The sequence below is a fragment of the Embiotoca jacksoni genome, unplaced genomic scaffold (assembly GCF_022577435.1).
Source record: "Embiotoca jacksoni isolate LCO1_2020_lvr unplaced genomic scaffold, fEmbJac1.0.p SCAF_35, whole genome shotgun sequence".
Taxonomy (NCBI): domain Eukaryota; kingdom Metazoa; phylum Chordata; class Actinopteri; family Embiotocidae; genus Embiotoca; species Embiotoca jacksoni.
In genome coordinates, this window is record NW_027185387.1 from 3,138,405 (window position 1) to 3,160,109 (window position 21,705).

General features: G+C 42.3%; 3 protein-coding genes and 1 long non-coding RNA gene across 4 annotated transcripts; 2 read left to right on the forward strand and 2 right to left on the reverse strand.

The window, feature by feature from the left end:
- Positions 1–171: 171 nt before the first annotated feature.
- On the reverse strand, positions 172–6,735 carry LOC138208098 (cellular retinoic acid-binding protein 1). The gene is made up of 4 exons (XM_069165797.1): positions 6,551–6,735; positions 5,255–5,433; positions 4,842–4,955; positions 172–524 (listed from the first exon to the last, which is right to left on the reverse strand). The coding sequence occupies exons 1-4, from the start codon at positions 6,618–6,620 to the stop codon at positions 474–476; spliced, it is 414 nt and encodes a 137-aa protein (XP_069021898.1). The 5' UTR covers positions 6,621–6,735; the 3' UTR covers positions 172–473.
- Positions 6,736–10,458: 3,723 nt separating this feature from the next.
- LOC138208034 (uncharacterized) lies at positions 10,459–12,660 on the forward strand. The gene is made up of 3 exons (XR_011179062.1): positions 10,459–10,862; positions 11,255–11,388; positions 12,575–12,660. It is a non-coding gene; the product is annotated as an uncharacterized lncRNA (long non-coding RNA).
- A 404-nt stretch (positions 12,661–13,064) lies between these two features.
- Positions 13,065–17,312, reverse strand: slc25a44b (solute carrier family 25 member 44b). Its single transcript, XM_069165669.1, has 4 exons — positions 17,114–17,312; positions 15,408–16,076; positions 15,102–15,229; positions 13,065–14,399 (listed from the first exon to the last, which is right to left on the reverse strand). The coding sequence occupies exons 2-4, from the start codon at positions 16,033–16,035 to the stop codon at positions 14,208–14,210; spliced, it is 948 nt and encodes a 315-aa protein (XP_069021770.1). The 5' UTR covers positions 16,036–16,076; positions 17,114–17,312; the 3' UTR covers positions 13,065–14,207.
- Positions 17,313–17,691: 379 nt separating this feature from the next.
- Positions 17,692–20,852, forward strand: LOC138208040 (proteasome subunit alpha type-4-like). The gene is made up of 9 exons (XM_069165678.1): positions 17,692–17,817; positions 18,170–18,198; positions 18,288–18,330; positions 18,753–18,915; positions 19,038–19,115; positions 19,529–19,617; positions 19,837–19,967; positions 20,302–20,425; positions 20,615–20,852. Exons 2-9 carry the CDS (start codon positions 18,196–18,198, stop codon positions 20,767–20,769), a joined length of 786 nt encoding a protein of 261 aa, XP_069021779.1. The 5' UTR covers positions 17,692–17,817; positions 18,170–18,195; the 3' UTR covers positions 20,770–20,852.
- The last annotated feature ends 853 nt before the right edge of the window (positions 20,853–21,705 follow it).

Genomic DNA, 21,705 nt, shown 5'->3' on the forward strand with positions numbered 1-21,705 from the left:
ATGTTGTACATGAGTGTTAGTTCGGTGTTTGACATTAAACTATCCTTTGAGTAGACAGAAACTCAGTAACCACTTCCTCTTTCGTGTCTCTCACTGTTTTTTTTTTCAATGTCATGGAATATTTTTTATTTAAAAAAAAAAAAAAAAGGGTCTTCAGCATTCACAGCGAAAATGATTTGGAAAAATTTATTGACGTGACGTTTTGACAGGCGGGTTTTTCATTAGGTGATACCTGCGATATTTAGTGTGTAGATGACCGCCGCTGCTCCTATGTAACAAAGAGAAATCCAACTTTGATCGTTTACTTTGTGAAGCTAGAAAAATTATATACAAAAAGGAAAAAAATATCCAGCGTGAAATTGTGATTTACACGCAGATGAATATTCAAACAGATTATTGGGAGATGGTGTTTCTCGCACGCCGACAGATTATTTGCAGCGGGAAGTTTGAATTCGGCCGGACGTGGACTTCCGCTACGCCCGCACGTAGATCCGTGTGCAGACCACATCGTCGGCTCCGAAGGTCTGAAACGAGATTGGGAGGGAAAAAAAACAACAACAACTATGACTTCGTCAGCAGTAATGTTTAGTTGTTGCGCTTCATGTGTGTTTTCTCCCCTTTTATATAATGTTTCTGCTCCCTTTGGATAGGACAGTGCACAGCTGGACAGGAAACAAGGGAAGGGAGAGGGGAATGATGGGCAACACAGGTCCCGGGCTGGATTCAAAACTGTGGATGAAATGTGGTATGCTCAGAAATAATGTTTTCTTATTACTTTTTCATCTCGAGGACGCAGATGAAGAGGTTCACACCGTCCCAGACGTCCGTCGAAGTGAAAACATATTTCATATCAGCCAACATGTACGCTGATCCTACTAAATCTGTCGTAGGCCAATATTAACTGATAAAACGATGTGACATATAGGTCAGATACAAAGTAACTAAAACATCGTTACCGTCACCTTCTTCAAAATAGTTTTACAAAATTCCATATTTGTTCTTTTAGATGCTCAAATTTGCATTTGACGTATTGCCTTTTTTCTTTTTCACCTCTTATCCGCTCTTATTATTCTCCCTAAATGCCGATATCTTAATCTTGCGACACTGCTGCCTGCCAAAGAAACAGACGTGACATAAACTGATATCAAAACGGGAGGGGGGGGGGAGCGGAGGAGGGGCGGGGGACATTCGATGCCTCCGGTTAGGTTTGCGTGCGACCGAGCGCCAAAGATTTATGGGCGTCCCAGGGGTGAAAGCGTTACGGCCGACTGCAGCGCCACACATCATCATTATGTCAGGCGACGCGGCGCGGCGGGACGGGGGGAAGCCGTGAAGAATTGAGCCGGGACGACTCCCCATCTGGCACGTGGCGGGTTGCCGGGGGAGACATTAACGGGGAAACAACACCGGGGTCCATTGGCATTTCTCAACAGCATGATCAATGAGACCCAATTAGAGCCCGCAAGGAGGACGCGCACAGATCTGGATCCCCGACGCCGTCGTCGCGCAAGCCGCACAACCTCACCGGGCTTCCAGCCCCGCCGTGAAGAAAAACCGATGCGGGACCGTATTCATCTCTTAAAATCAATATTCATTGCCTTGAAATGTAAAGGAAGTATATGAGGTTCTCCCACCCCCCCCCCCCCCCCTCCCCCCCGTGGACAAGGAAGAGTGGTTTTTCTTTTCATCCTCAGGCATTTATCCTCCTCCGCTTTTTTACTCTAGACTCCCCAAATGGTCATTACGGTCCACCCATCTTCGCGTGCAGTAAGCCACCACATGTTGCCTTCATTAAGCTCCACATCCATCCGTCTCTCCCTGAGAGCCCGATTTCCCCATCCGCTTGCCGCCGCCTTTATTTGACTTTATGTACATTTTTCCTGTTTATACCGAAAGATCGATCGCGTTCCTCGGTGAGCAGAGGGGGAACTCGTGTCAGCAGAAGACGGGATGTGTTTGCTTTTAGTTCGGCACGGAATATTAAACACGGGAGGGTTGACGTGCTCCTGGGTTTTCCTATATATTTCAGCAAGTGAAGAATTGAATAGAAAGATTTGAAGAAGAAGAGACGGTAGTAACCGGAAGAGATTCAATTGTCTATAAGATTTACACAAGAAAAAAAAAAAAGGCAAATATTCACATTTTAGGAGCTGAAGCCGTCAAATGTTTGGCGTTTTAAAAAAAATATATATGTTAAAGTATCTTACTTACACGGAAGGAAAGTCAAAAATAAAACTATGTTTGATGTTTTTGCTTGAAACTCATTGATTACTAATATTAGTACTCAAGAGTGACTGGCTTTGAGTGATTGATACCCCGGGTATTATTTTATTTTGAACTCTATAGACTATTTTAACTTTATAAACTATTCAAGGCTTTTTGTAGCAGTTATCTTTTAGTTTAGTGCAATTTGCGCCTTATTGTTCCTGATCACTCCCAGAAATACGCAGATCTTTAACTAAATTATTGGTATGCAAACCACGAAATCTGCGTGAAGACGTTACTTGAACATTACAGAGGGCCGTCAGCCTTGTTTTTTGTTTTTAACTACAATACTGCATGCTTTAAATCATTCTTAATTATTCTCTATGGCCTCAATATGATGAATACCTTTGTTGTTCTGAGCCAAAATACAGTAAAATGAACAGAATCTTTCGTTACGATCATCATGTCGATTTCTCTCTCGTGTTTTCTTTTTTTTCTTCTTCTTCTTCTTCTTTTTTTGTTTTTGATTGAGTGATGCTTGCGGCTCCCGAGCTCAGACTCCGGTCCGTTACCACCTCTGATCCAGGCGTCTCTGGGCCGACTTCGGTTCCTAAAGTCTAACCGGTCCCCTCGGCGGCGGTCTTGTGTGTGGAGTATGTGGGAGTTCTGTTTGAATCGCAGCGCAGCAGGTAATCTGTCCGTCCGCCCCCCCCCCCCCCCCCCCCCCCTCGCTGGTGTCGCCCTAAAACTCTCCATCATCTCTTTGAAAAGTCACATTCTTGTCCGATGATTCACCCCCGCCTGCCTATCAGATTACAGTCTATCACTCCAACACACACACACACACACACACACGCACGCACACACACACACACACACGCCCTCATCTTGAATAAAAGCAGATTTTCGGTGCTTTCAGAGCTTCGTTTCGCGTTTCAAAAACCTGCATTCGATCCAAATTACGGCCCCTCTCCCAAAATATTTGCCTGATTTGGCTGTCCGCAGAGGCGAGACGCGGCCGGCGGAGACGAGGTCTCCCATCAAAGCCCAAATGGGCTCTGCTTTGTTGTCCATCTGGCCGTCCAACCCGGGGGCCAGATGTTTACAGGGGGAAACCGCTCCGTTTCGGTGAGCCTTAAAGCAGCCGGGAACTGGAGGCAGAAGTGTTTCTGATGGATGCGAGAAACGTGAAAATGCTTCGCAGATTGTAACAACAAACACATGGCGGTGAAATGTTCATTTATTCCTCGGGGGCCCTCGGTAGGTGTTCCTTGCAGAGACCGTTGAGACGTAATTCACTCCCTTTTGGCCTCTCGAGTCATTTTTCTTTTCACAAATGTGGATCGCGCAGCGAGGAGGGAAATCGGGTCAACAGGAAGGGGCCGAGGGAAAAAAAACAAACAAAAAAATTGCCTTTGCCGACTTCCACTCTGGATTTCAGACCTTTTATGCAAACTTCTCTTTTGGGTATGGTTTTCTATGGATGGCTTTTCTTCTTCTTTTTTTTTTCATTATGTGATAAAACAATGAAAATAAACAAGAGCGCTTCGTGCTAATGTGTCACAGACACGGGCGTGTTTATCCACACCCTCAGCTGGCAACAGGCGGACATCCTGAGCGATATGTGGCGTCTCCAATGTGGCCATGGGAGTTTACAACATTTCCCAGGAACTACGTAGTGTTTTAGAAAACGTATTGACCAAATATTTGAACATCTGGTGCCACCACCCAGTTACGGCCTCCCTCGACCGTCAGTCCTAACTCGTTCCGGTGTGATTCTGCTGGCGCGGGCCGTCTTCGCTGGAGAATCGGCTTGAATTGCTTTCTTTTGCTGAGAGTTGGAGGATTGAGACCGCTGATGTCATATGTGTTGCTTGATTAACCCAAAACAAAATGTATTTTCATCACCGATTAATCCACAAATTGTTTTCTCAATTAACGTATTCATCTTTTGGTCTTTTAAGATGTCAGCAAACGGAAAACAATTTGTTTTTTTTTCTTCTTTTTTTTTTTTGTTAGTCCCAAAAGTTATGCCGAGCTCCGTTAACCAGCCGCTGCCTGTAGTTTCTTATCGATCGAACATGTAGGCGAGAAGCATCGACTGTCTCCTCTTAACTCTGTGAGCTCTCTGAATTCCACTTCCCAGTATGTTGAACTCTTCCTTTAAGGAAAGGCTGCTCCACCCTGCTGGAACAACTGTGTATTTGGCACAAAGCGCGGACTGTCCCTTTAACCAACCCCCCCCCCCCCCCTTTTTTTTTTTTTTTTCCCTTACTGGCAGAAAGACAAGTAGAAACTAGAAATATCCCCTGAGAATACAGACTGTGACCTCCAAATCTGACACCTCCTCCCACTTCACAAAGCATCCAAACATCTGTTCATTAATCTGCTGAGACATTTCAGAGTCATCGGTGTCGATAATCGCTCTGCAGGCTGACGGGACGAGAGCGTTTTTGGAAATTTATAAAAGACAAAACACGAGGAACCTTTTAGCCGAGTAGACGCTTGCAGTCCGGCCTTCGTGCACCCGATTGAGACGAGTCAACAGCTGCGTGCTGCGCTCTCTTTTCTTGTCTTGTCGCCGTATTTCTAGTTACAGTAAACTTTTCAAAAGAAAAAAAACAAAAACTTCTCACCAAGATGAGTTCGTCTCCTTTGAGTTCTCGGCTCCAGAAGGTCTTCGGCCCGTTGCCGCTCACCAGAGTCTGTTTGCAGGACATCTTGTTTTCTGTTTCCCAAGTTGCCAAACTCTGTAGAAAAGCAGCAATTTGAATGAGGTTTCCCACGTTTCGCCCGCCTTGTCAGCTCTAAAAGAAAGTGCGCGTTTATCTGCGTGTCCTGTCGTTCTTTAAGGGATCTAGACCGCCTCGCCACTTTTAGAGAGGTCGCGCCTCGTGGACGTTTTCGGCGCCCGTTGCGTTTCTCAGTTTAAGCTCGGGATTCGTTTTCAGAGAGCTGAGTCTCGTTTGAGACCGTAAATCAAGTTATTTGTGGTTTCGCGTGTTTGCGCGGCGATGCACGGCCGGCCTCAACCGGTTATTTCAATTACCTTGCACTTTCTGCCGTCCACCGTCTCCTCGTTGAACTCCTCCCCGATGAGGAAGTTGATCTCCGTGGTGCGGACCGTGGTGGAGGTCTTGATGTAGAAGTGCTCGTCGTTCTGTCTGATCTCCACGTGGGGCTTGGAAGCAGCCGCGACCGCCACCTTCCTCAACATGGCGTTCACACCTGAGAACACGTACAGAGCTTTCCTGTGAGCCCGCGGTATACCTACGAAGTTCAGCTGACGAGTCCGTGGAGAATTGTCATCTCCCGCTTGTCAGCGCTAAGCACAAGACGGACTTTCTCCCTATTTTATTGTCTGACATTTGAGTTGTGACATCTCACTTTTTTTTTCTTTTTTTTTTTTTTTTTTTGTCTGTCTGCCTCCGGTGCCAAAAGAGTTGCAAGAAAACAAAACAAAAAAAAAAAAAGGAGTCAGAGTTCATGTTTCAGAAATGAAACTTGGCTTATTTTCTAGGAGACTTTATAAAGGTAGCTCGTCCGTCTCGGGCAGAGTCTCGCCACAGCGGGGACACGTCACATTTCAGCTGTCAGGAGAAGATATTACAGTGAAAAGCGAGCTGGTTTTCATACTTTTGAAGGAAAAGAAAAGAAAAAAAAAAAAAAGATCCTCCGGCAGCTGCAAACTAGGATTGTTATCAGCAGATGCTGCGAATATGGAGGTCGCAGTGACGAGGTGATGAGAGGGAGGAATGTCGACGCCGTTCGCTTCGTTTAGCTCTCCTGCACGATCCGGATAAGATTCTGTCCTCCGACCGAGTGGAAAAACTATTCACCCGCTCTCGATCAATTAGACGCGAGAGCGCTTCAGTCGGTTTCCACTGTTCCGGCTGAAGCGCATCGTCAGTGCGAGCGCAATTAAGACGAGGCTGTTGTCTGGTTTTGACCACAAAACCACAAAAAAAAACGGTTCAAAACTGCAGCACGAACCTGCCGTTGTGGAGCCAAAACGTGAGAATCGGCGGAAGATCACGTATTTTTTTACCTATTTAATCATCTGTTGGTCTGTTGCCACCATCTGAGAAAGCTTACAGTCGACGTAAGATCCAGTGAGCAACTCAAATGGGACGCATTTGCTCTCTTTCGCAGCTTCTCTCATTTTAACATCCAAAAACGGTTCATTTAACACCGTTTAACTCTGCGATGCATTTTCAAAATAAACCCCCTCCGGCAGTCTATTGTCTGTATTCAGGAACGGTTTGCCTCTGGATCATTTTGAACATCCCTCTCACTCACACACATCCACACCTTTTGTATAATAAAGAGTAAAAAATGTTCTCACCGAGAGCTTTGAGCAACTCGTCGAAATTCTCGCTGCTTTTCATTTTCCAGGAGCCTGAAAAATTCGGCATTTTTTTTTTTTCTTGAGGTTCTTTTTTTTTTTTTTGGTCTTTTTTTTTTTGATGGTGTGTCGGCCAACGCCTCCTGTCGTCTGTCTCCTCCGCTGCCTCTCCTCAGGCTCTTTCTCCTCTGTCCCTCCCTCCTTCCCTCCCTCCCTCCCTCTCTCCTCCCTGAGTGTAATGATCCCACACAGCAGACCAAACCCCCTCGATCTCTGCCTCCACTCCCTCAAAACACACACATCTACAGGCGCGCACACACACACACACACACACACACACACACACACACAAAGACAAGTCCATAATGGTTTGTTCTGATGAGAGAAATCTTTTACCGCTCAGTGTTCATGTCTTATTTCATCTGCGGTATCGGTCATCTGATCTTATTGAGGTTTAGTGGAAATAAATCATTTGTATATTTCTTACAGCTGAATCGAGGATGGTCCTCCTTAAAGCTGTTAGAATACCCTCTCAGGATTGCATAATGTAGTGAACCCACGTCATTTAAAAGAGTTCATCTGATTTTTAAAGGATGAATTCACCCACGTTACAAAAAAAAACAAAAAACGTTTCATTTGTTTTTGTTTCTTATCTCCTGCCGACAGTTTTGGTTTTATTTGTCCAGGTTTTGGTCGGTTATCGGCGGAGGTGAATGGAATTTTGTCCCGAGAAAATCCAGATCACTTGTTTTCCGTATTCTTTGGTAAAACGGAGTTCCAATAAAGACCGAGTGTTAACCGGGACACCGTTTGCCACTTCTGAGTAGAACCATAAATATGATTGAGTTCATCTCCATCATGAGGTTTGGAGGAACAAATCCCCGTCGGCAGATATTTGCCCGTGTTTTTAGGCAGATAAAACCAAAATCATCTGCACTGCTAGATTTTTTTTTTTTTTTTTTATCGATATATCTTTTGTCTTTACGTTCACCGAAACCGAAGAAATACGTTCTCAAAGCCGTTTTCAATGTAAGAAATGGACAAAATCCACGTTCGCTGTCGATACACGTTCATGAAATTCAGCTGAAGTTGACACGGCGCTGCAGCAGCGTGAAGTAGACGAGTCCATTTTCCAAAATTAGCCTTTGCGGTGCAAAAGTCCTTCCCGCTGCCCTTACCACCTCAAATTGACTTCAACTTCAACTCATTTTTGCCTGAAAATAGAAACGACGGATCTTTAAATTCATAGAAACCACATTGTGAGCAGAACTGTTTCAGCGAACATGCGGTCGTTGTTTTCCGTACCCTTTACGCAATTAAACGTTTGTATCGGTGCGCTGTACATTTCCAGCAAACCCCAGTTTCATCATTTCGCTGAAACTGGAGATGACGCGTCAACGTAAATAATAAAACTCCTTTCTATTTGCCCTCGTCGTCTCGCACATCAAAGAATACACAACGCGGGCACAATCTCCTCACGTCGATCCTCTCGGTGCTTCGACTTTCGCGCCTCTAGTTTTACACGCGCACACACACACACACCAAGAATCATTACATCCCATGAGGATGAGGGGGGGGGGGGCCCCTTCCTCTAACCCCGGCCAAGTCAGATCTGCTCCCTCTCCGACGCCCCCTCATCAATCTTTTTGACAAAGTGCCTCCCAGACACGACTCCATAATTAATGCGTAGAGCAGAACAGGGAGCACTCTGTCATCCCAGCAGGAAGCGTCGGCTCCGAGAAGGCCTCCGCCGTCCTCGGCGGCGGCGCCTCCTCCTCCTTTTCCTTTCATTCATCAGTAGATTTGTCTGATGGTCTCCGGGCGGCTTTATTGCCAAAGAGGGGGGGGGGGAAGTTTTGTGTTCGGCACACGTTGGAACGGTTTGACAAGCACGCAGGGAAAAATGTGATCCGTGAGAGTGACGTCTGCTGCCATCTGTTGCCCCGGTTCGTGGAAGTTTAGTTTTTAAACATTTGTTCCAGTTACTTTGGTGTTTTTCTGGCCTCGTTTTGTTTAATCTCACTATAAAAGTGAGCGGATAATTGTGAATTATCTCGGTTTTTAAAAGGCACGATTGATCACGTATGTGCAGTTAGGTCTCCGGCAAAGTGAATCTTTAATAAATGTGGGTTTTTTTTTTTTAAAGTTTTACTCACAACAGTATGGCTCTTTTGATAGATTTGAACATAAAGTCTGTTTTGTTATAAAACGCTGGATATTTAAAATTTGATAACAGACTACATCCTTCAGCGTTGATTTATTTGCCTTGATGCGATATATTGCGCTGCGTTTTCTGACGGACAAATCTGACTCGACACAGAATTTAAACCAGGTGGACGTCCCTCAGTAGATCCTTTCATCTCATTATCTAACTAACATAATGAGATATGACCTGTGGTGTCGAGAGTGTCACCTTCAACAAGATGTATGGACGCCCCACGGTTATAAGAACAACATCAAGGAAACGCATTAACTTCTCCGACAACATAATCACATTTTTTTCCCCTCTTAGTCGCACAACAAAGTCCCTGAGGACAACGTGGTGACGCACTATATTGACCTTTTTTTTTTTTTTTTTTTTTTTAAAGTGTCGCAGAATATTTGAGATTACGCGAAGGCTCTCTGTGCATACAGGCTGCTAAACCTGAAAATGTTTTATTTGTTCATCAAAGATTCTGTTGAAGTACCGATGTATGAAAACGTGAATTATCTCCAGGACACGTCCTGAGTCAAATCTGCTTTGCTTTTAAAATGTGCATGGTGCTGGTTTAAAGGCCTGATAAAGCCTGGTATATCACTGATATCATTATTAGTCCTTAATCCAAAAAAAAAAAAGTTACATTTAACAGCCTCCAAACCATTTTACAAGACATTTGACTATTAAATAACAGGATTAATTAACCAATGATAACAAATATACTATTGTACAATTAAAAAGAAATAAAAGATATTGAATTTTTTCTTATAAGTGGACTCTGATTTCTGTACAAATTATGAATGCAGACCACAGAAATCTGTCGAGCGGACAAATTATTTTACTCATTTTCATTGCCAATTTTTTTTGACTCAAACTTGAATCTAAAGACAATTGTGAAATGACCACAGAATATATTTCAGTAGGACATCTGTTAATTACTTTACAGACCAATAATAGTTAAATTAGCTGATCTTCTAACAGTGAAAACACACAAAACACTTTGTTCAGCAGTTTTGATGTTTTATTGACCAAACACCTGAAGACACAACATGAGGCGAAACCATGCGTTCTTTGTACGGCAGTCGAGTTCTGATTTACAGCGGACAACAGCTCGATGACAAAACAAGGACACTTTTTAAAAGCTGTGAAAAGAAATTAAATTTGAAAATTAAAATTCAACTCGGCCCTCGATCTTCTTACTGAAATTGGCATTGATTTTCTTCTTTCCCTCCGAGGCCTGCAGGTTTTTTTTTAGTTTAGTTCATTTCAGAGTTCACCTCTTGACACGGCCTGAGGACGTGTATATATTCCTTTTAGAGTAACTTCAGAAAATATGGTTTGTTGTGGCTTCGTCAAAACACGGTTAGATTCATTAATTTACCTCCAATCGAAGTAAAACCGCCGGTTATATTTCTTCTCTCTCGGTGGTAAAAATGTCAACAATAGAATCCAAACGCATGATCGCTTCTGAAAACTGACCGTATTCCACCGCTTAAAATGCAATTTCTTTTTTAGATTGATTATCTTCCTTAAAGATGCTGTAAAGCAAATTCCCAAGATTTGCTTCTCAGTACATTATATACGTGTGAAAGGAGTCGCTGAAAGCGTGCGCGAAGCTTTTAAACTTTGTCGCACTGAAATGTGGAGTTAAGACCGTTGAACAGTTTCTCAGCTCGGGGTTTTTTTTTTTTTTTAGGCGGAGCTAAAAAACCTAACCTATCTACGTCACAACAACCTTTCTACGTCAGATCACAGCACGGTTTATATAACCTCCAGCGTGGCTCCTCCTCTCTCGCGGTGAAACGCTATAAAAGCCTGCAGCTCATTTGCATAAGAGGTCGTCCCACCGGACTTCAGTTCTCCTCCTGACGGTAGTCAGATTGTTGTTGTACGTCAGCTGGCTGCTGCAGGACGTCTCCCTCCACCCGCAAGTGCATCTTTCCCGGAAGCAAGAACCTCCGAAGCGGCGCCGCATCGCTGTTTCAATTCCCTTCAACTTGGACCGGAGACGGACGGAGTTCACGGACGCGCCGGTTCTCCTGCGGCTCGGAGCCGATCCGAGTTTCGCCCTCGCCCGTCCGCCGCCGGACCGGATCGCGACGCGGGACACCGCCGGTAGTCTCGTCCACCACTCAGCGTCAGTTCTGTGTGCGCTTGTTATAATTATACTAGACAACTTTTCCACAGTAACTGTGTTATATTTAGTCCGCGGTGCGAACCGCTAACGTGATTTTACTCGGTGTAGAATAACTTTATTTTCATGAAATGGGGAGCTAATGTGTTAATTAGCTTCTGTTGAGCTCGTAGCAGAGTTCAGAAGAAAATGATCATGATGGTGAACAGCTGATTGTTTTATGCGTCTCAATAAAGCTCCGATAAGGAACTGTAATATATGTGACTCTGTATTTTACATGTCGGGGTGATGGTGAACATGGACCAGAGGAGATCTGGTCCTCACGATTAATGAGGGTTGTTGTTTTTGTACTCCGGTGTAACGTTACAATCAGCGACCCTCTCGGTTACATGTACCGGTACCGGTCCGGATAAACGAGCCCGACTACATGAGGAGGAGGAAGTGGAGGTGGAGGAGGAGGAGGAGGAACATCAGTGGAAGAGAAAGACTTCAGCTGGACCTGAGCAGGTTCAAAGTTTGAATTAACGTGATATAATGAATTAACATGTGATATAATGAATTAACATGTGATGTAATGAATTAACATGTGATATAATGAATTAACATGTGATGTAATGAATTAACATGTGATATAATGAATTAACATGTGATGTAATGAATTAACATGTGATATAATGAATTAACATGTGATATAATGAATTAACATGTGATGTAATGAATTAACATGTGATGTAATGAATTAACATGTGATGTAATGAATTAACATGTGATATAATGAATTAACATGTGATGTAATGAATTAACATGTGATATAATGAATTAACATGTGATGTAATGAATTAACATGTGATATAATGAATTAACATGTGATATAATGAATTAACATGTGATGTAATGAATTAACATGTGATATAATGAATTAACATGTGATATAATGAATTAACATGTGATATAATGAATTAACATGTGATGTAATGAATTAACATGTGATATAATGAATTAACATGTGATATAATGAATTAACATGTGATGTAATGAATTAACATGTGATATAATGAATTAACATGTGATGTAATGAATTAACATGTGATATAATGAATTAACATGTGATATAATGAATTAACATGTGATGTAATGAATTAACATGTGATATAATGAATTAACATGTGATGTAATGAATTAACATGTGATATAATGAATTAACATGTGATATAATGAATTAACATGTGATATAATGAATTAACATGTGATGTAATGAATTAACATGTGATGTAATGAATTAACATGTGATATAATGAATTAACATGTGATGTAATGAATTAACATGTGATATAATGAATTAACATGTGATATAATGAATTAACATGTGATGTAATGAATTAACATGTGATGTAATGAATTAACATGTGATGTAATGAATTAACATGTGATATAATGAATTAACATGTGATATAATGAATTAACATGTGATATAATGCAGCCTTGTGCATGTTGCAGTCGTTACAGAACTAAATCAACTCCTCCGCTCTTATTATCTCCACTATTGTAATGCAAGTAGTTGGAGACTCGCTGTCTCTGGTGTCCAGTTTGACTCCTGTGTTACAGCTCAGGGGGACAAGCTGGATTTAAATGCATCTGTATGTTTCACTCATTGGACAAATTAATTCTGATTATATTCTGCTCCGTCCACCAGAGAGACAGAGTGCCAGCGGGACATCACGCACGAAGTCACCGAGAGGTTGGATGTCAGACGGACCGCTTAGTGGGGGAAAGAACTGCAGCCACAGGACCGTCCTACATAACGCTGGACACCTTCCAGCGAGTGGGCGGAGCTTCAGCTCCTTCAGGACACGCCCCCCCAGTCTCAGAGCGGAGAAGACTGATGATTTTCTCACGATTTCAAAGCCTAATTTAACAAACTTGTCTGTTTTCTTTCTTTCAAATTTGGATGGGTAGTTAACAACCCATACTTCTGTGGTGTGATGAACTTAAAACTCCTTCATTTCTACTTTACAGCATCTTTAAAGAAAACGTAATAAAAAATCAACAAACTGCACGAGCCACAGCTCTAAAAGTTATTCGTCTTAAACAAATGAAAAAAATAAACGGAACAATGGGAAAATTTGACGTTTTGACACTTTTGTCGTCATGATCCCAAAAAAAACAAACCAAAACCAAATAAATGAGGTAAAATGAGCTCTTTTAACACGTTATTCACACAAGTTACAGGAAATATACAATCCCAGTTCCTGCCGAAAAGAACATTCACATTATTGCACTCGAACAGAAAGTGTATTGTCACGACAGGGAAACGAGTTCGTTCTGCCGACCGCCCTTCAGTCACCGATCCCTTGTTTTAACTGGAAAACACGGCAAGATGGAGATGTTTAATTATTCTCAGTTACCAAATCAGACATTTATTAACTACCTTGATTTCAGCAGTGTTTCATACAATGCTAAAAAAAAAAGACTCCATACTATTATGTCGGGAAACAAAATATTGTGCTGTGTGTATAATGTTCAGCGTGGAATATTTAGTACAAGACAACTTTAAATCAACATGAAAACGGCAAGATCCTACTGCTTAAATGTTCTTCACGCGCACATTTAGCAATTTAAAAACAAAAAGCAGAGTGATTTCACACGATGAAGGCAGCGTTTAAAAAAAAAAAAAAAGAAAGGCGAAAAGAAAGCAACTGCAGAGCGGACGTGGGAGCCGGTTTGGTGAACGTAAGGAAACTAAATACTTTACGACTTGTGATTTGTGTGCTGCTAATGCTTCACCTTTCAGTTATATGACCTTCCTCCAAAGCCTGGTCCAAACATCCCTTGGTAAGACAGCACAAACACGGGTTTCGACCCGAAACATCCGTCCCGTCCCACAAACGAGGTAACAACTCTCGTCGGCGATCAATTCCGCTTTTCTCCTCAACCTTCAACGCGACTGAAAACAAACCCTGTAAAGTTAAATAAATTCGTCCGAAGTGTCCTTTCTTAAAACAACATTTAATTTACTACTTGAATCATTTACTACTTGAATTTGCACTAAACAGCAGCGCGCCCACCCTCCTCCCCCTCCGCCTCCCCCCCTGTTGAGCAGCAGCACATACAAACTGTAAACCTGGTTCAGGATTTTAATGACCAGGTAACTAATATGTAAGAAACAGGTTGGTTTGAGTGGTTGGGTGCAGATTTCAACTCATAGTGTGACTTCCATTTTGTTCCCCGGGGTGTTCTATGCGTATAAAACAAACCCTTTCCTCTATCCGGTGCGTTCACAGGGCTAAAGCGGCCGATGGTCCACATGCGGTCCGTCCGGGTGTCTTCTACCAGTGCCTCGAGTCCACCAGCTCCGGGCGCAAACTCAGTTTTTTTAGAGCCTCGTAGCCGACCACCATGACGATGGCGGTGGGCGTGGATGAAATGATGCGTGCCGACAGTCCTTTGGTCAAACCCCAGACGCCCTCCTCTCTGATCAGCTGCCTGAACGTCTCGGTGACCGAGGTCCCCCCTTCCACCTGAACACGCACAGTGCACCGTGTTATTCTGAAGCACAGACCGGTATCACAGCTTAACACAGAGCTCAGTCATATATTATATGACTCATTCAGGTCTGCGTTAAAGGTGTAGTGTCAAATTTCCACACATAGCACGGTACTGGTTATGTTTTGTGTTTCAAATTGTCATAAATGAATCATTATTTGATTGTTTTGCAACCCTTTTCCTAATGTGGCCTAATCTGGAACTGAAAGTTAAAGAAGCACTGGAAGCTGAATTTAGTTCCTGTTCCATTTAATGTAGAATTTATTGACACGTTTCAGATAAATGAGAGAATGTATTCATGTTGAATCACCAGCATAAATTATGACCTTGTCTACTCACTATTTATTCATTTTTGTGTTGCGTTAACTTGTGAATTGTTTTATATCACCAGAACCCAATTTTCCCTGATATGTCAAGATGTGCAAATTACAGAGGAGTGATGTGATAAATTGAAACCTTATGCAAAGAAACAATTACACCTGAACGTTTATTGTATAACTTTAACTAGATCTCATAGACTGTGTACTGTTCTGCCATATTTTTCTTGATATTTTTTGTTTTCGGGTGTTATGAACTACCCGCTATTTTTGTCCTGTAAGTCATCCGGTTAAAATTGCAGCACCAAATGACCGACCCCATGATACAAGTGGTATTATACTCTGCTGACTGATATTTACCTGCACTCTGGTCCTGACCACGTCCATTGGGTTGGTGACAGTTGAGGCAGTAGCAGCAGCTAGAGGTCCAGCCATTGCTTGTAGGATCAGATGAGGGCAGTCGCTGGGAGCCAGTGTAGAGAGTTGCTCTGTAGAACAATACATGTACAGATGGTTTATTCACCACACAGCCTAAATGTCCTAAAGTACTCGGGAACATAGACAGACACAGATAAGATACGGCAAGATGTTTAAAGAGCGTGCAGTGACTTTTTATTTCTTTATTTTTGTGCATTGTAGTTGAGAAAACAATCTGCAGCTGCTCACCAGCATAAAAGTGATAGAAAGGCCACCAGACTGCACTGTTTGGGATATAAGTGAGTAAAGAAGCCACGTATCCCCTGTAGAAGCCCCGGAAGCCATCAGCAGCAAAAATCTGAGACATAATGTTCCTGGTTTGCCCGAACACTTTTTTGGGCTTTCCGGGCTCCGTGTCGAAATTGAGCCGAAAGCGGGAGAGGTGCTGCCCTTGGCCCTGCATCATCAGCTGCTGGGACACGACGTCGATGGGAACGGTGATGCTCTGAGCAACCAACGAGGCCGAGCCGCCGGCCACCAGCGACTTGACCGTGTTGTCCTCAGAATACTGGGAAACATACTTCCTCACCAGCTCGTAGGTGGTTATGTACGCCTGGCCCGAGATGAGCGTGAAGGTGTTGACCATGAAGCCACGGTACAGACCCCGTACGCCCTCCGCCCGCAGGATCTTGAAGAAGGCGTCGAAGGTGCCGCTGTAGAGTGACTTTCCCCTCTGCACCTGCAGCCGGGTGCGGATCAGGGTGGCCGGGTAGACGGTGGCCCGGATGGTCATCGTCATGAACACCCCGAAAGAGTAGAACTTCCTCTTGTCGAGGTCCTCCCACTCGATGATCTGGATGTTTCTTTTCTGCTGCATCCTGCCAGCTGTAGGCGCCCCCTCATCAGACTGATTCCTGCCTGGCAGCAGAAATAAACAATAACAACAGAGCGGTCAGTAAAGAGTCAAGAGTTCATTGTTGAACCTGAAAATTATCGTTTCACATACAATGCTACAAATACACGGGTAGTTTGACGTATCTGGGAAAGTGCCAGAAAAACACCAACTAGTAAGTGGAGTAAATTAATCTCTTCTCTTGTTAAACAGTAACTGTTTTACACCGATATACAGAATCATTATCTGAGAAGTCAAATCAGGTAAAAAGTTAAAAGCAACCTTAAATGTAAAATCCTACTGAAAGCGATATTTCCCGTAATGTACCTTCCCTCGGCCGGCTTCCTCTAAAATTGAGGGAAAAAAATGTTGTCTCGAGACATACAAAGCTCTTAATAATCCGTCTCCCATTCATGTCAAAGATCTCCTGGTTGTCAACGGTTACCACAGTACCTTCGAGAGTCATCTTAAAACTTTGGTGTTTTGATAAAGATTACTATGAGTGCAGGCCAAAATGACCCTTTGAACCTTCGGATGCTCTCCGGATATCTGCATGTTGTTTTTAAAATGGAAATGTTACTGGTAATGATATTTGTACTATTCCCTTAGTCGGGCACTATTTTTTTTTTTTTTTTTAAACATTTATATCTTAATGAGGTGTTTTTTTTTAGTGCGTGTTTAGTTTCCACTTGTTTTCATATTTTCATTACTATAAATAAAAACCGAATTTAATTAGTATATCACAGCTATTATATACACGTTAAATACACGATGACGTAACACACAGGAGTGATGACGTCACGTGCCTTACCTTTTAACAGGGACCATTTAAACGTATTAATGAAAGAGGGTTCAAAGGTCACGCCGGCAACACAGACGAGCCAGATTAGTTCACCTTGCCGGCAGCTTAGCTGTGTATTAAAAATAAAAAACAACCTTTATCGGAAGTGAAACAGACGCGACGCCGAAGTGTTTTTTATAAACGTGTCGCTGCGGTGCTTGGCGTCGGTGGCTAAGCTAAGTTAGCTCCGAAGTCAACATAGTTTAGTAAACTGGCACTCACCTCGGAGACTTTTTATTATTTTATTTCAAAGTCATGTTCTTCAATGTCGTTTGAGTTGGGAAAACCTCGGCGTCAACAGTCGATTAAAAACACGCAGCTTTTTTTAAATAACGTCGTTAAGACCCTCCGAGAAAAAAAAAAGATGGAGTTAGCTACCGCCGAGCTAATCGAGCTAACTGCCAGATCTCTTCCTGCTTCCCATTCAAACGCCATGCTACCGAAGCGTCCAATCACGGGCGGGCTTTTCTTCTTCGTCGTCTTTTATTTTTTACACTTCAAAGATAGTTCAGCCGATCGTGTGGTACTCCAGGACTACATCTTTTTTTTTTTTTTCCCTCCTCTCCTAAACAATGTTAAAGATTAACTGGTGTTTCGGGACACGGTGGATGGAAGAAAAATGTGTTTTTAAAATTATTTTTTTGAAGGCGTAATTAATTAAAGACAAACAGGGTAGTAGACGAGTAGATCCAGAAGGAGGCAGTAATGCGACTGAAAGGATCATCAAGGTGCCGCGAAACACCAAAGAAGAAGTTTCTTCTTCTTCTTCCTGATTTGATTGGTCCTCCCGCCGACAGGGGGCGCTGCGGGGCGGCTGCGTCACCGCAGCAGGACGCCGGCGTGTGAGGAAACATCAAAACTGAAAGTACTCCTTCAGCTTCGGCCAAAAAAAAAAAAGTACGCCAGTTTAGACCCTCTCGCCTCAGGTAACAAATGAATACGATACAGATTTACTGTAGATTATAATCCTGTTCAGATTTCAACGCAGTTTGACATTATCGTTCTTCTTCACGGCTTTTCTTTTTTATCACGGGACGAGTTAGCTGGCTCGTTAGCATGTTAGCTCGTTAGCACGCTGAGATATTGCAGATTCATTCTGCAAGCGAGCGAGTTATTAATAAAAAAAAACACTCTAATCTACAGACAACTGGTGTCTGAAACTACTCTCTGGGACTTTTAAGTGTACAAACAGATTGAAGCGTTTTATTTTTTTTTATATTCTCATTTGTTTGATTCCTGGTTTCTGATTATTTGTTTTTTAACTTGTTTATTTTCCAGGGACTTTTTCCGACTGACGTGAGAAAATGGTCAGTAGCTCTTAAACTCCTCTTTAAAGTTCATGTGCAGATAGTTTACGTTTTGCACATGTTTCACCTGCTGTTTCTTCGTGTTTCAGTCTCGCAGGTATGATTCCAGGACGACGATATTCTCTCCTGAAGGCGAGTGTCACTTCTCCTTTCAATGATCGACAATACAAAATACCAGACAGAAGTTAAATACAACCTATTATGTCTGTTTTTATTACATTTTATATTGGAAATCTTAAATCTGCTTGTGCGTTTATTTCATGCATTTTCTCCATAAATCTGCATCTTCTGCAAAAGTTTTTAAAATCACCAAATACATCCTTGTCTAGATTTTTGTTTTTGTTTTTTTTAAACTTTGACCGAAGAGGTCCACGAACCAGCTCTCAGTCTCTGTGAATTGAGTTTGTTTTTATTTATTTTGTACCTAACTTTCTAAACTATTTGACCTTTACTTCTTCATATAATCGGTGTACTACAGTTTCCAGATGTTGTTGATGTTGTTGTTGTTTTCTTCTAAGAATCTTCTATGTAAACATCGTGACTGTGATTTCCAGGACGCCTGTATCAGGTGGAGTATGCGATGGAAGCGATCGGCCACGCTGGAACATGTCTGGGGATTCTGGCGAACGACGGCGTGCTGTTGGCGGCGGAGAGACGCAACATCCACAAACTGCTCGATGAGGTTTTCTTCTCCGAGAAGATCTACAAGCTCAACGAGTGAGTGGACGGACTGCGGCGTCCTTATTTTTTTTTTTTTAAACCATTTAAAAAAACATCGTTGTTGTTGTTGTTGTTTTTTTCAGCTAACATTGTGTGTGGTCTTTTATGTGTGTTTTCAGAGACATGGCCTGCAGTGTTGCTGGGATCACATCGGATGCTAATGTGCTGACAAACGAGCTGCGGCTCATCGCACAGAGGTGAGTCTCAGAGGGAAAACCGGCCGACCTTTACAAAACAAAAACATTTTAATGCCCGCCGTATTTACGGACAATTCTTTGTTGACTTTGAATTATCCAGGAGAAGAAAATGTAAAAGTATTCACATGCTCAGAGGGGGTGATAGTTCATGCAAACATTTATCCTCCTAAAGCATTTCATTGGTAATTGACAAACAAAACGATCAACACGTTAACATTTGCGAACAAATGAATACAGGAACTTTTTTTTTTTTTTTTAACAGAAAAGTCTAAATAGATTACAGTTTGTTGGCGTGCCTCAGGACTAACGTTTTGTACAAGAAGCAGTCTGTCGAATGGTTAATAACGTTGATGATTAGTTTTTTTTTTAAAGCCATTTATCACCAACCACTGACCAGTTCCATTTTTCTTCAGGTTTTTATTGCAGTACCAGGAGCCGATACCCTGCGAGCAGCTGGTCACGGCCCTGTGTGACATCAAGCAAGCCTACACGCAGTTCGGAGGTAAGACGCACAGCCGGCTCCTCGTCAGGACCTCCCGTTCGTGAATCTCCTTTTAATATCGACATATTGTCGGTCTTACCGTTTACAGTCTGCATGTTTGCAGGTAAACTCGTAACAGTTGATCACGTTAGTAAACCAGCTACACGTGTTCTCGTCTCTTATGTAACTACACAAGTGGATTTTGGCCTCCTGTAGCAACGTTGTGGTTTGTCTTGACAGGTAAGAGGCCATTTGGTGTTTCCCTGCTGTACATGGGCTGGGACAAACACTACGGCTTCCAGTTGTACCAGAGTGACCCCAGCGGCAACTACGGAGGCTGGAAGGCAACCTGTATTGGCAACAACAGCGCTGTGAGTCTGAAAAGACATTGTTCACATAAATCAGTGAGATGATGTCAACAGATACACAAGGCAGTGGGGAATAAGAGTGACTGCTCGTCTTCAATGTTATTAGCCAGCACGATGTTTTCCAGATTTACCGTAGAGTACTTCATGTTGGTTTTTTTTTTGATTTGCTGGAAGAGGGTGCAGAACTACAACCGGTATTATTGATCTAATAGATGTGTACTCTAAATGTCAGTGCTAATAATCATTTCAGTGCAGTTTTTAGTGAATACATGTGTGCGCAAGGTTTAGGATGCTTCTCCACTGCATGGTGTTTGATATGTGGACTTCTCTGCCTCAGGCTGCGGTGTCCATGCTGAAGCAGGACTTCAAAGAGGGAGAGATGAGCCTGTCTTCTGCTCTGGCTTTGGCCGTCAAAGTCCTCAACAAAACGATGGATGTCAGCAAACTCTCAGCAGAGAAAGGTGAGGCTCAAAAGGACTTTCTTGTCAGTTCTGATTTGTTTCTGGTATAAAATTATCCGTGAATCACGACCTTAATTAGATCTGTCGAGTGGAAATACATTATATGAGTGCAGTATGGTACAACAGTTCTACGCGAGGCAGTTTCCTCTTTACAATAACACAATACTGTTATCACGCTGACTGTTTTAGTGGAAATTGCCACTCTGACACGGGAAGACGGGAAAACAAAAATCAAGGTCCTGAAACAGAAAGAAGTCGAGGAACTCATCAAGCGACACGAGGCTGAAGAGGCCAAGGCTGAAAAAGACAAAAAGGAGAAGGACCAGAAGGAGAAGGACAAATAAGTACAACGGTTTTCTTTCCCCCATCGTGTCACCAAATCCTGTATTGTATTGTCTTTTACATTAAACCTTTGGAAACTGATGGACGTGCTGGTGTCAGTGAACATCTTTTTATTTACACCTCCAACCAAAATGTATTTAAATTACTTTAATTAAAGTCAAATCGAAAAAATGTTCGAGTCAACAGCACCATCACCTCAAAGCTAGCATGTATTATCATGTGCTCATCATTTTTCTTTTTTTGTGCCACTGAGATGGAGCTCGCTGTCTCGAGGTTGCACGTTAAGAGTGGAGTGTCTAAAAGAACCAAGCATGCCTGTTGTTTTCCTGTTGTTGTATTGCTTAATTTTACTCAACACATTGATAAAATGATTAGAAGCTCTGATTTAGAAGACTTATTTCCTGATAAAATTCACATTCAGCCTTTTACTTTTTATTTTGAAAGAATCAGTTAATTCTGATACTATACTGTCAGAATTAAACTAAATTATTCATTAAACAGCCTTGTGCATACAATTTACAAAGTAAAGTAACCAAGTTCAAAGAATTACATTTGTTACAAGTTATACAAATTTAAACATCAAACAAAACGATTAAGTCGTCAGATACTTGAACCTTAGTCATAGTTTTACTGGTGGTGGGTTGCAGTTTTATTTTTATGAATCTAGTCACATACGAGCTCAGCTGAAAATGAAATAAATGTTTACGAAATTATCAACCATATTTTTAGAGAAAAAAAACTGACCTTTTCATTAAAACACAACTGCTGATACATTTTGTTTTGGTACGAATCACAAAATCAAGACTTTTCCAGATATAAAAATGATCTCTTTCATCACCAGTTTTCCGTAACGCTGAATCTCGTGAGTCTGACTGTTGAATAAAAAGCTTCTTGTCTGGACCACCACGTCCTTTCCTCTCACATCAGTGGCCGGATTC